The 16,614-nt window shown below is 42.5% G+C and overlaps 1 protein-coding gene across 2 annotated transcripts in view; it reads left to right on the plus strand.

The window, feature by feature from the left end:
* Nucleotides 1–16,614, plus strand: part of fkbp16 (FKBP prolyl isomerase 16) — a 93,979-nt gene that overhangs the window by 70,891 nt on the left and 6,474 nt on the right. For both annotated transcript variants that reach the window (XM_049573527.1, XM_049573525.1), the window contains one exon: nucleotides 15,367–15,584. In XM_049573527.1, coding sequence (XP_049429484.1) covers nucleotides 15,367–15,584 — 218 coding nt within the window. The remainder of the gene's footprint in view (nucleotides 1–15,366; nucleotides 15,585–16,614) is intronic.

The raw sequence follows: 16,614 nt of genomic DNA on the forward strand, positions 1-16,614 counted from the left end.
CAGGAAGGCCAGGTGTAGCTGTACAGGTGCACATGCTTCTTTAAAGTTACATCTCATTAAATCATCAGTCAGGGAGCGTTGATAAAGTGCCATCCGTTTGTTGTGCGCTCAATTTGCAAAACAATATTCGAGACACGGTGACATTTTCTCGGTGGGAGTTATCTGGTTTCAGCACATGCATGTGTGACAGCTCGGACTTAGAAGGGAAATTAGTTTCTGATCAATATCTCTTTATGACATTTATTCCACCAGCTGAATGTCATATATAAAGCAGCAACGGGCAGCTTGTGGTCACAAATGTTAATGTTCTCAACTCTGTAACCACAAAGGGAGGCAAACAGCAGCCCTGTTGAATGATAATGAACGCCTCACCCATATTTTTTTATGCCCAAATCACACTTTTGTGGAAAAAATAAATCTTTGATATGGGCGTCTAAACAGAGAGCATAAAATACCCTTGCAACATTCAGGGATTCATATGTCCACTGAAGTGGGCAGACATTTATGTGAAGTGTAACCGTAATGGAAGACGAGGACTTTCATCTTTCAAAGAGCTGGATTTTTTGGCTCTTCGCTCAGAATTTGTCGTAACTTTGAAGTTCACAAGTGAAATCCAAAACTGGCGGAGATTCAGTTTATATAGACATAACGCCTGTGCAAAGAAAGAGGCGAGCTGTCATTGCCGTTAACTACACCTTCACATTAACCTCGCTGAGAAACTAAACCCCGCTCCCCGGGGCTGCATGAGAAATTGCCACTTGACCGCTCCGTGCACACCTCAGAGACATCCGCTTGTTCTCATTGATTGATTATGGATTTAGAGACAATCCTGGGATAAGATATCTTCCACAGATAAGACCAAGGCTGTTATTCTAGATAATGACCTCTGGTGATGTATTTCTATGCAAGACAGATTGCTCTCATCTATCCCAACACAGGCCAAAAGCTTTGAACCTTTTTTTTGAGGAATTATTCATCTGGTTGTTGCCACACATCAGAGCCCAAACCTGTGAGACATTTCAGATTGTTGCATAAGGTTGTCCTGCTCACCTGCGAGTCAGAGCAAAGCGGTTGTTTTGTTCTAAAGCTTTAAACTTCCCTCTTTCATTCACTCACTCACTCGTTCACCGCAGAGAGGTGGAACCTCAAAGCTGACAGAAGTCTAATTAAACTGACAAATTAGTTCTGAAATTTTAATTTGATTTGACATGAGATTTGAAAAATGTGATCAAATGAGCTCGATGTGATGGATAAACATCTTTGTCATTCATCACACTTTGTGTGAAACAGCCGAGAGATGAAGTAAACAAATGGTTGGTGAGGAAAGTCGAACATTTAATAAGATGGAGACCCAGATATTTTTCCAAGTATGAAATCTGAGTCGGCCAATCAAACACATGCAAACACACATTCCTGGTGGATTCTTTGAAATGTGTATTTCCGCTGTTTGCCATGCGATCATTGTTTGATCGTTGTTGTTCTTGTCTTGTCTTGTATGAGCTGCTGTGGAGGGTTTTGGCATCTGATAAGCTTTCAGATTTAAAGATGGTACTCGAACTAGACTCCCTGAGTTGTTTGCTTCGTCTCACTGGTATCTGAAGCAACACGCTGCCTACAATGCAGGGCTGCTTTGGTCTGAATGCCCACAAAAACAGCCTTATGTATTCAGCTGTAATCTATAACAACTTGATAATTTGATGTGTGTATCAGGGCTGTGTTTCTGTGAGCTTGTTTTTGAGTCTCTTACTTTAATGTTTAAAAGTCACTTTATGCATGTTTGCTGTTGCAACACATTCTCACTCCCAACTCGTCAAATACAGATGCTTGGTTTTGTCACATTAAGTGCTGATCATAGGCCACACTGACAGCGTCTTGGCACACATCTGCTCAACTCGTCTTTTTCAGTGGGTCAGCTGTCACCTTCTGAACTAAGATTATCACTTTCAGCTGTATTTGAGTTCTGCTAGCCTGCATGAGAAGCCATTAAAAGTGAACAGCAGCCAAATTTCAAATGTGAAATTTATGCTAAGTCCTCTGTCATTACATACTGCGCTATAGCATGTGGTGTATGTTTATTATATCAAGACTTCAATGACAATTGTGCCTTCATAAACTGAAGCTTGTTTTGATGAAATCAGTCATCTTTATTTATCGCTTGGTTCTCTCACATTAAGTGCTGATCATAGGCAGCACTGACAACACTTTGGTGCACATCTGCTCAACTCTTCTCTTTTAACGAGTCAGCTGTCACCTCCTGAACTAAGTTGATAACTCTTAGCTGTATTTGACTTCTGCTAACCTGCATGTTTTTGCTCAACACAGCAGCTAGAGAAGCCATTAAAAGTAGAAAGTAGCCAAGCCTCAAAAGTGAAATTTTTGCATAGTCAGACTCCTTAAAAACTTGGTATTTCACCCCGGGGTGGTGTCTTTCGTCCTGCATTACACAGAGTGTTGTGTGCCTTAGGCATGTTCTAGTCTCCTCGCATTGGATCATCTCGTCACTTTTTGGATATGCTAGCAAAACCATAACCTAAAAAGTTGTTATTAACCTAATCTTTGGCGTAACCCTAAGAATAAACCCACAGGAGACCTCGACCAAACTGTAACTTCGAAAATAGATGACGACGATGATGGTGATGATGAGGACATTCTCATTCTCAACTCATCAAATACCAATGTTTGGTTTTGTCACAGTGCTGACCATGTGCCGCACTGACAACGCCTCGATAAACATCTGCTCAAGCTGTCACCTTCTGAACTAAGTTGCTTACTCTTAGCTGTATTTGATTTCTGCAAGCCTGCGTGTTTTTGTTAAAGACACCGCAGCAAGAGAAGCCATTAAAACTAGAAAGTGGCTAAGTCTCAAAAGTGAAACTTCCACCCATCATGGGTTGGTGTTAATATAAGATAAATCAAAGGCTTACTGGAGAAATATTCACAAATAAATTCACATATCAACTATTATTTTTAAAAGTTCTTTATGTTAAAGATATCCTGCTGAGTTTTTAGCCTCTAGATAAACTACATGGAGCAATGATTTGATAAGCAAGTCCCTGTATTAACCACATGAGTCACATGATGCACACTCTTGATAACACAACTTAATTTAACAACTGGGGTCAGTAATGCAACGAAAAGTAGCAATGCAGCAGCAAATGTGGGAAAGAAGAAAATTCTCATTCTCATCTGCTCGCATTGGATCAGCCTGTCACTTTTTGGATATGCTGGCAAAACCATAACCTTCAGTGTTGTTTATTAACCTAATCTTACCCCAACATTAAACCCACAGGAGACCTCGATCCTAACTGTAACTTCAAAAAGAGATGACAACAATGATGATGATGACATTCCCATTCCCATTCTCAACTTGTCAAATATCGATGCTTGGTCTTGTCACATTAAGTGCTGATAATAGGACGCACTCGATAAAACGTCTGCAGACATCTGCTCAACTCTTCTCTTTTAACAAGTCAGCCATCACCTTCTGAAGTTAGTTGATCACTCTTAGCTGAATTTGATTTCTGCTAGCCTGCATGTTTTTGTTAAAGACTCTGCAGCTAAAGAAGCCATTAAAACTAAAAAATAGCAAAGTCTCAGAAGTGAATATTTTGTAGTCCTCTCTCATTTCTTACTGTGCTATGGCTTGTGGTATAGGTTTATTATATCAAAACAAATTTTAATTGTGGTTGTGTCCTCATAAAATCAAGCCTGTAATTGAATCACTCGCCTTTACTGAAACGAGTCAAATTATTCATTACAGTGAGCTCCACCCTTCATGGGATGGTGTTAATACAAGAGAAATCAAAGGCTTACTGGAGAAACGTTCACAAATTGATTCACATATCAACTTTTATTTTAAAACGTTCTTGAAAATCTTGATGTGCAAGGTAACCTGTGGAGTTTATAATCACTAGATAAACTACATGGTGCAATGATTTGATAAGCAAGTCCCCTTATTGACCAGAGTCACATGGGTTGATGATGATCGATCTCGTCCTCTGTTCGGAGTGCAAGGAGCTCCAGAACCCCATTGTCTCTCCAATTTGCAGACATCCTTGATTGATTGATTTCTCCTTTGAGTTAGCTGCTAACTGCTGCTAGTAGCTTGTTGCACACATAAAAGGCTGTCAAAATGTCACCTGCTGGCTGTCCCTTTTGCACAGACATAGATTCGGCTCTGTTACTACCTCTGCTGCCTGTTTAAAGGTGGAACAGCTCTGCCCCCAGTTCTGTGTTTGTACCTTTAAGTGAGAACGGCGAGGTAGAATAACATTCCCGCCTTGAACAGGGTGTGTAAAAATGGCTGCTCACGTTGATGTCAGTAAGTTCACTGAATGTAAACAGAATTGTTTCAATGAACCTTCAATAGTGTTTCGATATTTTTTCTGTATTCACACCTTCATGTTTCAAATAGTCCCTTTTAACACAAGGCACTGGTGCTGGCATTCACCCGTCCTACATCATATAACTACTGTACTTTTTCTACTTAAAGCTGGTTTTATAAAGTCGTGTAACCAAAGAGTATCTCTGAAATGGCGCGGCACCTGCACATCCCAGCTATTAAAAAGCCACTCTATACCCTGCAGGTAGTCCAGGGCTGAGATTGGATTCATTTTAACAGGCTAAGGAAATCTGCTGTAGATTATATGGGGACTTTTGAGGAGCTCAGCAGCCAGGATGTAGGCAGTAGCTGCCCTTGATCCCTGCGAGCAGAGTTTCATTGGCTCATTGCTGGAGGAGGAAATAAAAACAAAAAGGAGAGGAAAGCTCATGCCGAGGCAGCAGCTGAAAGGCCTTACACTGTTAGTTTCTACATCTCCAGCTGTACTAGGAGGCTGTTTTGCTGCAAATTAACTAGAATGGCAGCAAGCGAGGAAAAACAGCTGTGACGTCTCACCAACGGCAGGATTAAAGCTAAGCTCCTTTGCACGACTGTATTGGTGCTGTGTGTCCATCCAAGAGTCAAAACAGACACAACAGTGAACGTCAGCAGCAGCAGACCTGTTTTCACTGCCATAAAAAAAAACCTCATAAATCCTCTTGGATTTGGTATTATCATATGAGCTGTACACCACATTTATCACGGTATATTAGTGCACTATCTGAGGTTGTAACCATAGAAACCAGTTTGAGGTACATCGCTGGCCTTTCCATCATTTAAAACGGAGAGCATGACGTCAAAGTGACCACTGTTTTCCCTCTGTGGGAGTTGTTCCTTTCAGTCAGAGCAGCAAGGGGCATGCTTGACAGATAACAGGGTGAGTCAGCGGCGCTATCATACACCTTAATGAGGAAGTTTGCTAAGCCACAACACATGTATCAAATTCATCTCTAATGAATGCATATCCTCCTATGACACAGGAGGGGAAAGCTTGTCCTTATCACATCATTCGTACAAACGTGAGAAGAGTGGAGACATTCCTCTTTTAATGGGATCTGTTTACAGCCTAAATGTGAGAAGTAAAACTGTGTCAGAGAATAAAAACACTGCTGGTGGAGAGACAGCGAGTGTCCTTGTGCAGATTAAACATTTGTTTAATATCTGTTGTAGAGTATGTTATGGAAAGTTGTGGTAGAAGGTCACAGTGAAATTTGTTGGTTGGGTTTCATTTTAGAGTACTACGTATATATAGAGGTTCATTCATTCATTCATTCATTCATTCATTCATTTTCTGTAACTGCTTATCCTGTCAGGGGTTGCAGGGGGGCTGGAGCCTATCCCAGCTGACATTGGGCGAGAGGTGGGGTACACCCTGGACAGGTCACCAGACTATTACAGGGCTGACACATAGAGACAGACAACCATTCACGCTCACATTCACACCTACGGACAATTTAGAGTTATCAGTTAACCTGCATGTCTTTGGACTGTGGGAGGAAGCCGGAGTACCCGGAGAAAACCCACACTGACACAGGGAGAACATGCAAACTCTGCACAGAAGGGCTCCCACACCCCAAACCTGAAACCATCTTGCTATGAGGCAACAATGCTAACCACTGTGCTAGAGCCCTGCGCAGGACTGTTTTCTTCATCACGCTCCTGGCCGCTCCTGCTGAATTTCTGACCATTACCGCCCGCAACGTGTGTGTTACACTCCCGCCCGCAGCCGCAATGAGTATGTCCACTCCCGCCCGCTCCATTCCCAGTTTTTAATGGAATAAAGGCTGTTTCATATTCTATTCTCCTCCTCTGTATTTTATTTATTTTTCTACCTTTATATAATCACACAGTGATTGAGGTTAAGGTCTCTTTTCTAAGAGAGACCTGAATAAGAAACATTAGTGAGATAAAGATAAAGTAGGCTGTGATTGGCTCAAATAACACTAATAAGTAACATAAAATAAACAAAGTTAACGAATGAAACAAATGAATTTAACAAATGGATCACTTGGCCATAATATTGCTGTGGAGGAAGAGAATGTTGCTGACCGACTGCGGTCCCAATCCTGTGCGTCTCTCTTCCAAGATGCACCCACAGACACTAAAGACCCACTCTGAAGGCGCACTGGATGCGGGGATACTGAAGATCAAACGGCCAGCTTTGAGAGCGCTGAGAAGTAGAGGGCTCAGTGCACCTTCAGACCTTGTTTGAGCTTCTTTTCCACAACATTTGTTAACTCCATCCTGTCGCTATAGGCTACATCCCGATCCGTTTTTTTTAGCTGCCCGTTCCCGCCTGCAGCAAAGTTCAAACCGCCCGCTCCCGCAAGATTTGGGTTGGGTCCCGTGGGTCCTGGCAGGACCCAATCCCAATGCAGCCCTCTACACTGTGCCGCCCAGATATTTATCCAGCAGTTTAAATCCAGTCTGGTCTAAAATGTTGTGCTCATTGATCCCTCACAGTTAAAGAAACAACCCAGCCAATCAGAGGTTTACAGGCAGGGTTTAAAGATGGCAACGTAATCTTCCTGCACTGTAGTCAGATATACAGAGACTGACAAATGACACAAGAACTGTGGAGAGGACACCAGACAGTTAATGCACTTGACTAAAATATAATCTAGCGCATAATCCCACGTAAAACTTGTCATTTTTACATTTTTACATTTTTTGCAGGGACGAAGCCAACGAGATATAAAGTGTAAATAAGCAAGTTGTTTCCAGTCTTTATGCTAAGCTGTCTCCTCGATGGAGCTTCTTATATAACATACAATTCTGTCTCATAAGCTACTTGTATCTTAATGTCAATTCATTTTTGTCACATGGCAACTGGTTTTGATACTTTTGCTTAAATATGTATCATTTCTAACTAGAAACTTGTCAGTATGTTGTTAGCCATTAGCTGCGTGTATTGGCAAGAATCTACCAATATGATATGAATCATGATTGCAGGGTTTCGACTGCGATTTATGTGTAATATTGTAATGTAGGCAAGGTGACATAACGCAATTATTTTAAAGGAGCAGTGTGTAGGATTTAGTGACATCTAGTGGTGAGGACTGCAGATTGCAACCAGCCAAATTTTCTCCCTTGTGCCAAGTGTGAACTCCTGGTTAGAATTCCTTCAGAATTCCTTGTTCAGGAGGTTTTAACTGGGAGCTGAATTATCTGTGGAGGTCACTTCCTCTCAAAACAAACGGACTAGGGGTCTTATTTATAAAACAATGCGTAGGATCCATACAAAAAATGTATGTACAAACAAAAGCCAAAAATGGTGAGGGCTAAAAAATATCCAATCATTTCTACAGTCAGGCCTCCACCTCACCACCTGCGTCACCAATTTCTTGTCTCCAAAATGTTCATAACATGGGTCACAGTTTCTCCCATCAAGTCTTATAGATCACAACTTCTGTGCGGGAAGTGGCGTAGACCTTTGTCAGGCCTTGTTTTGTGCATATGCAATGTTTATAAATGAGACCCCAGGTAATTAAAACCAGTAAAAACACTGCATAAAGCAGTTTCACGTTACAAACCAGTGTTTCTCCAATGTTGTTCAGCTTGTTGTGGCAGGACTGCTGTCCACAGTGGTCAAAGTGATAAAGCTGATGGATCCATCTAGAGCCAATTTTTGGTTTGTCCATTATGGGCTACTATAGAAACATGGCGGTGCTAAAATGGCAATGTCTTTCGACAAGGACCCGCTCCCTATGTAGATATAAACAGTTCCTTCTAAGGTAACGAAAACACAACGATTCTTATTTTCAGGTGATTGTATGCTACAGAAAACATACTCAAATGTTCAAGGGTGTGGATGTTTTCTTACACCCCTATTAGCCATGGTTTCCTTGGTGACCTGCAGTAAACATTATCATGAATGTGGGCAGTGTAAAGCACTATTCGGACGGGATTAGTTTTACATGGGCACCTGGGGTAATGTCACTTTACCACAGGACGTCGGTAATATTAATGGCCAATTCAAAGAAATATCAGTAGAACTACTACAAGTGGGAGGGGTAAATCCATTCACACACCGCTGTCCCCTCCTGCCGTCATGTGCGTATGATGTTGCTTCCTGTGCGTACCACACTCGAACACACTTGAATCGTGTTCATCGTAGGCCCACAGTACCTGAGGTTTCACGCGAACTTGTCCGACTGTGAAGTGCAAAACTGAGTGCTTCTTCAAGAGCCTCCATGCTTGAAAATCCGCAAAAAGCCACTTGTAAACAGGATATGATGAAATATCTACACCCACACACGTATTACTGCTGGTCTATTCGCACGGGATTAGTATTACCTGAGGTAATTGTCCTGGACCCTTTTACAGAAGGTAAAAGTCGCAGTAATCTTTACTGACATCGTGTGGTAACGATTACTGACATGGCACATTCGGACGGGACTAAAATCTCTGGTAATTATTACTTTACCCCACGTACTATGTGAAACTAATCCCGTCCGAATAGGGCTTAGGTCTGTCTATGTGAGTCTAGGTGGCCACCTGAACCTGTCTCTGTCTCTCACTGTTGTCTGAGCTGCTGCCTCAGCAAACGTCTCATATCTTTAAGTCAGCTCAGCCCCGATCTCTTCAGCCCTCAGGCTCCGTCCACTGCTGAAGGCTAAGACCTTCAAAAAACCTCCCAGTGCCCCTTCTCACCAACATTTTCTCTGGTTTGGCTCAGAAGGCAACTAGCAGGGTCGTCTCTCTGCAAGATGGTTTGAGGAAAGAATACCGTAGTGCTTTCATGTTCAGCTAGACCAACAACAGCAACATTCAACATGACGCTGTGATAATTGACTCTAAATGCAGTATTAATGCAGTTGTGTTTGGGGTGTCTAAACATTTTCTTGGAACAGAGGTCAGTCTGTCCACCGTTTTGGTCAGCGTTGCAATATCTTGACAAGTGTTTGATTGATATTTGTGAAATTTTGTTCAGATATTTACGTTGCTCACAGGATGAAACCTCATGATTTTAATGTCTTTTCATGTAGTGCCACCAACAGGCTGACATTTCTGGCTCACACCGAAACATCTCAACAACGACTGGATGGTATGCACGTTCATGTCAATCTCAGAAGGAGTCACTGTCATTAGATGTCATTAGAATTAAGATGACCTTGTGATGTCTGAGAGCACAGACGTAGCTGTAATGTTAGGTAATCAAAACTCTGTATTTTTTATTGTCCAGTGTGCCTTCCGCAGCTAAACATCCATCGTTTTCTGTTGTTCTCTCTTCCTCTGCAGACTTCTGACTGGAGAATTAGCAAGAGTAGTGGATTGAAAATCACATAAATCACGCGATCATGTTAGCATTAAGCTCAGAACATTGCTGTGCCTAAAGCCACTTTTACATAATGCTTACGGGCTGCCAGTCAGAAACATTCATGTCAGCCTCCTAGTCGTAATCTGATACAGTCTATGGTCGTAATCTGAGATCAGGAATTTCTGATGGCTACGTCTGCCATTGGGTGAAAGGAACATCTCAGTAAATTATTTAAGAATATTTACATCTACATTTACATAACGCAACAACGTTACTTAGTTTAGGCTATTTAATCAGCGTGACTACCAAACTAGCACTGATCATCTTGAAATGATGCGTGAACACAGAGGACATTTTGGCACGTCATAGCAGATAGAATCATAGGTGTAACTGGTAACATCAGATTAATGGCTGCATTCCATGTAGGTGAGCTCGTCCCAGAGTCCTGATGCATGCAGGCTCACTGGTTTTGTTCTCAGGACACTTGTTTCACCTGCGGTGTCCTGCTACAAGTCAAAATGTCTGCTGTCACAGAGCTGTGAGCACGACGGTTGCCTCTTGTTAATCTCATAAGACAGTGGTGCTTTAACCAGAATCTGATCAGAGTCTGGTATATTGGTATTTTCAAGCTCGTAGAGGAAGTTTAATACACCATCGATATACTCATGTTTGTGTGATAGTACGTAAGCATCAAGAGGCTGAGAGGACCAGCTATGGAGGCCGGCTCCCCAGCTCAGTGTTGGGACGTGGACGATCGAGGTTAAAGTTGCAGGTTCAGGTTTCACTGGGATCTTGCAGAGCGATCTCACCCCGCTGACCAGCTTCTGCTTCCTGTTTGCACTAATAAGGCCCTTGGGGCTCACTGGCTGAGCTCAGAGCAGCAGCACACTGGTGTGGCGCTAATCACCAGTGACCCACATGACACGGTGAACCTTATAGATCTGTCAGCACGCTGCGTTCTCGGATTACACTTGACAGTTCACCGGTCATGCTGATTTTGTTTAATGCTCATGAGGGCTCCACTTAGTGATTCGCGGTATCCCTCAGTGTTTAAGGCATAACTCTGTGTACTGCACATTGCTGTGTTTTTCTGCTTACTGCTCGTTCATTAGTTGCTGAGCTTAATGATATAATGCTACAAAGGTCACCTGTTGAATCCTGCATGTAAAGAACTGTTTTTTGTGACTTGTTTTTCATTTAAGGTAACGCATCATTTGAGATCCACAAAGTTTTGTTGTTGCACATTTATCGTGTACAGCTGCATCTGCATCAATTAATAAGAAATGACTCATCGTTTCTCATCTAATGTGTCCTGATCTGTGTGAGTCACGAGCAGCAAAGTGGGAGTGTTTCCTCCATATGAAGAAAGGAAATCAGTATCTAATGATGATAATGAGCTCTGGGTTTTGCTGCTGAGTTATTTACAAACCAAACACTGTCACAATTTCAGACACAGATATGAGACATTATCTGGAAACTGAAAATACGACAGAGCCACGTCTCTCATTCCACCTCATCTCCCCTGATAAAGAAATCAAGCTCGGTGAGCGCAGACCTTTAGTGTGCATTATTCATTAACTTAAAAAACAAAAGTGGGTTCAGAGGTGAATCCACACGAGTCCATTTAATCTGGAGCCAGGCACTAACAGCAGGCAGGACACTGTGTGTGTTATTGTTGTACGCCGCACAGCCTTACATAATACGCAGCCTTCAGAATATTGTGTAATATTTTCAGATAAGAGAAGAGAAAAGTGTGCAAGGGCAACAAATAGCTGCAGTATGTCCATGTGCTGTACAGACTGTGCAGTGGATCATTTGGCGATGGTGTCACATTCTTAGTACGCCAGCAAAACGCATGACATTAGCAGTGTGTAGGGATCTGTCTCTGATGGTCGAATGTACAGCCCGTTTTAGAATGACTAACTTAACCTGGTGTGACCTAAGCTCGTGTACTCTATGTTCTCCACGAATGAATCAACTGTCTTCTTCTCTGCTGCTCTTTAACGCCTCTTATACAGCTCATCTGATCCTCAGTAAACATGCAGCGGTATGCAAAAACAAGTCTGCAGAACTAAACTAAATGCTGCCGTGAGTAAATAAGCCAGACCAGCTTCTGAAAGATCTGCATCTGCTTATACACGGTCTTAAACGATAACGTCTCTGAACGCTACTTCCTCCAGTGCTGAGCGCAGGGATCCAGCTCAGGTTTCGGAGGCCTCGGCTCAGCTGCTGGTTTCACACTCCTGTGACAGTAAACGAGGTCTCCAGAGAGGAGAGGTGAAAGGGTAATCTGATCCCACCTGCTGACACAGCGTCCCTGTAACTGGGGATACAACTAATTCTGTTAGACAGACGTAAATTGTTTCATTGACACAACCAGTTTGAATAATTCATGACCTGACACAACTCCCACTCCTGTCACTTTGCAGCAAACAGTCGCTGGGTGGGATCAGCTGGACGCTCAACTTCCCTCTGTTGAGTCTATTAAAATGACAGTATCCACTTAAAAGTTGAAGGATTTTTATTTGTTTGTTTCAGGATTGTTGGGTTTTATTATAGTGGAAAAACAACTGATAAACATGAAACATGCAGTGTTTTTGTACACACACACACTAACACACAGCGACACACACACGCCTTTGGAACCAGAGCCTCTACAGAGTAACTGATAATGGACCATTGTGCGCCATGTGGTCACAGGAGCTTGATGATTGAAAACCAAATTAACTTTCCTTCTGAGTGACTCTTGAGTAAGCTCAAGCCGTCAGCGGCTCACAGGTTCATACCAGTTTCAAATTCTTGTCTGCTTTAAATGAGCCGGAGTCACTCAGACGTCTTTTTAAAGGTGTTGATTTTAAGGTGTGTGTGAGCTGTTGGATGCAGTGAAGTGTAATTAATATAGAGAGCAGCTGAAACAACACACATCATTAGAAACTCTATGTATCTTCAGTTTGCAGTTCGTTTTCTGATATCACAGTGCCTTTGTATTCATGTACGGGAGTTTGCGTGTTTGTCGAAATGTCTTTGAAACACTCATGAAGAGGCCGTGACCCAAAACCTCAAGTATTCGGCTCTGATCCTGATGGAAGAGTTTAAGATTAAATTGGAAAATGTTCTGCTAAAGTGAGTCATCACTTCGAGGAAATTACCTCCTCAAGGCTCTCTTAGTTTTTGATAAAACCACAGCGAATGTATCTAAATGGCCACCATTAATGTCTGAGCATGAGAACTGGGCTATTTCTGTTTTACCTCCGGTCAGCCGAGACACTGTAGTTTAGACACGACCATCAAATTATTTCACAAATACTTATTTTTCCTCTCGCCCATAGTGCTATTTATCAATCTAGATTGTTTTGGTGTGAGTTGCTGAATCTTGGCTGCAGAGATGTTTTGCCTTCTCTCTAATGTGCTGGAACTAGATGGCACTCAGCTTGTGGTGCTCAAAGCACATTGAAAAACAACCGCAGTTGACCAAAGTGCTGCACAAATCAAAATCAATCAATCTATCAAACTTTATTTATATAGCGCCTTTCATACATCAAAAATGCAACCCCAAAGAATGGCACACAAATATATAGCAATATAACATGTACACAAATATAAAACAGAATAATGGCGGTAAGAACAGTTACATACATAAAAAGATTGTAAAGTATTAAAACCACTACGAACAACCAAAGGCCATTGAAAACATGTACGTTTTAAGATTTGTCTTAAAAGTGTCAATGTGGAGGGAGCATTTGATTGAGAGTGAAAGGCTATTCCAAAGCTTTGGAGCAGCTACTGCAAAGGCACGATCTGTCTTACTCACCAGCCTCGATCGCGGAACACTCAAAAGACATTGCTCTGAAGATTGTAGAGGTCGGGAGTTGGAGTACTGAAGGTACTGGGGTGCCAGCCCATGTACAGTATGGCTTTGAAAACAAATATAAGAACCTTAAAATCAATCCTGTATTTGATAGGTAGCCAGTGCAGGGAAGCTAGCACTGGTGTAATACTGTCTCTTTTCCTGGCACCAGGGAGGAGTTGCTGCAGCATGATACAGCAAAATACATTTAAAAAACTCAACAGCAATGTCACTTTCCAGAAATCATGATCTGATTAATCAAGATAATCTACTGACCTTGTTGTGAGCAGTTTCATGATCAATAGAAAATATTTTCTTTCTACCAAACTACACCCGCCAACCGTATCACCGCTGTTACAAGCCACCTAATGTTATGCCTGACTCGTTACCTGACACTCCTAACGCTGGTAACTGTAACCTTTAACTAAGCTTCGTTATTTCCCTGTGGTGTGCAGTTGGACTTGAACGAATGCCTCACTTACCTAATGTGTGTAGATCTCTGAGCTGTCTAGGGGGTAAATGGGTTACTCACCCTTCATCGGACCCGACCGCTACTGTAGGCGGCCACCTCGACCCAACACTTCGGGCGCCCCCTCCGGTCGACGGCCAGGCAGGACCAGCACAAGCAGCACTGTTGTGATTTTAGTTCATAGCGGGGCTTGAACGCGACCCCAGATCAGGTGAGGTGTGTAGTAGCGTTCCCAGATCGGTGGATTTTGCCTCCGGATTTCTGAATGTCTGTCGGAATCTTCTGCAGAAATGTGGCGTGGCAGTCTGTCGGCATCTCCAGCAGCCAGCCTCGACTCCAATCAGCCGCTGCCTTTTCAGGTGTGTCAGCTCCTAGGAAGGGGAGTTACCCAATACCCCAAGTGGAACATCAGCCTCTCCCAGCTTTCTAACTCCACCCCTAACTGTACACCTAGCCTCCTAATTATGTGCCATAACAACCGCGCAGAAGGAAGCGTGCATCTATGCTAGCTCACCTTGCACCACTGAGCTAGCTAACGATACAGCTCAGCCAAGGAGGACGCCATTTATGTTTACATGTTGTGCTGTCACCAGCATGACGTGATATGTTTGGCAGGTGAAGTTCAGTAAAAAGAAATTAGTTTCCACATGAAACTGCTCACAACAAGGTCTGCAGATTATCTTGAGTCAACCTGGTCTTATTTCAAAGTTGTCGAAATCCAGCGCTTGGGCAGTGACTTGCAGCGTCAGACGCTGACGAAAAAAACTGTCCTTTAACGTCAGCATGATAAGCGGGCAGTCACTGTTATAGTTTAACAGCACTCGGCAGCAGGTGGAAATGCGGCGGGACAAGAAATGAAAGTTCAGGCACTGAAACTCCGAGTAGAGTTGGCTGGAGGGATGGGGGATGCGTCCAACAAACACAAACCATCACATGGGAGAGCGGTGTTTGCGTCCCATAAGATTATAAAGCCAAACCCAGTTATTTTCTTAAACCTAACCACATGTGCTAGTTCTTGGAGGAAAAAAAGTCAGTTCAGGTTGTTGTACTAATGTAGTGTGTTTATTTTAAAAAGACACGGTATGTAAATGATACATTTCCTGTGAGAACGGAAGTGTATTTTGAAAGAAGATAATGTATGTAACAGGCAGAAAATCTTTCCTGGTTTTAGGGTTCAGGTTCAGGTTACTTCATTGATACCCAAGGGTAAACTAGTTGCGCAGTCGAGAGTCAAAACATCCATCACAGTTTGAGCAATCAAAACAAAACATAAAACATAGAATACAAAATTCCTGGTTTTATTGTTTTCATTCACCCACTTCTTCAAGATATCCACAGTACAGATAATTCATTGTCGTCAATGCCCCAATACTGATTATGTGTTTGTTTTTGTTTTTGTTTACATGCAGGGAGCCTGATATTCCAGCCTGGGCTCCTCTACTCTACCAGCTCCAGGTGCTGGATGTCAGAGAGAAACCGGACCCGTTAACTCTGCCCATTGATGACCGCATCCGCATCAGCAACCAGAAACGAGAGCGAGGAAACTTTCATTTCCAGAGGGAGGAATACAGCATGGCTGCCAGAGCCTATTGCATGGCTCTGGATGTGCTGACCACAGGTAGCAGAGGTAACCCAGCATCAAAACCTGAAGTTATTCACAGAAAATATTTACATACTGTCACCTGTACCAGGAATGTGTTGTCATAGCTGATGTGAGCATTAGAGTGAAAATGGGAATAGAAAACCGCATGCACGCACACACACACACACACACACACACACACACGCACGCATCAAAAACATGAAACATGACATTTGTTAGAGACCTCAAACAAAACATCTCCACATCAGTCTCAGCACAGAGTGACATAACAGTTTAGTGCTCTCCTCCAGTCTGCCACCACACTAATCACACCATCACCATGCAGAGCCACATCTATCTGAGCCCAGAGCCACGATAAATATTTCAGCTTAATTCTTTTGCATAATCAAAGCTAATCAACTTTCATATTATTTCCACCTCCTTAATCGCTCTAATCATTGACGAGGCAGGGTGGACCCGAGAGGGAAATGTGATTGAACAATGAAGAGAAAAACATGGACTGCTTCTTAATGCATCAATGATGTCGGACTAGTGAGTGAACTAACTGCGGCACTGAAGAGAGGAGTTTATCAGGGCATCCAGATCATGTCATTAGTGGATGAGAAGATGACCAGAAAAAAAATGAAGGAGACACATAAACATCTTAGTGGGGGGGAATTTTGGGCTCATCTCTTTTATTTCACAAAGACGATTCATAATGATGCAGGGAGATAAGAAGTCACTCTAGTTCAGGGGCTGTCAGAGTTTTGATGACTGTGTGACACTAGTGAGATTCCACTAGTTGTCATGCAACCACAAGCTTTCTGAAAGTTGTCATTTCTGACCTGTCAAACACTCATTGGGTGGCATTTTTGATGACATACTATGACTTTTTTTCATGATTTTGGACGACATACTATACTATGACGTTTTTTTCATGATTTTGGACGACATACTACGCCATGACTTTTTTTCATGATTTTGGACGACATACTATACTATGACATTTTTTTTCATGATTTTGGACGACATAGTACTATACTTTGGCTTTTTTTTCATGATTTTGGACGACATA

The sequence above is a fragment of the Epinephelus fuscoguttatus genome, linkage group LG4 (assembly GCF_011397635.1).
Source record: "Epinephelus fuscoguttatus linkage group LG4, E.fuscoguttatus.final_Chr_v1".
In the NCBI taxonomy this organism is placed as follows: domain Eukaryota; kingdom Metazoa; phylum Chordata; class Actinopteri; order Perciformes; family Serranidae; genus Epinephelus; species Epinephelus fuscoguttatus.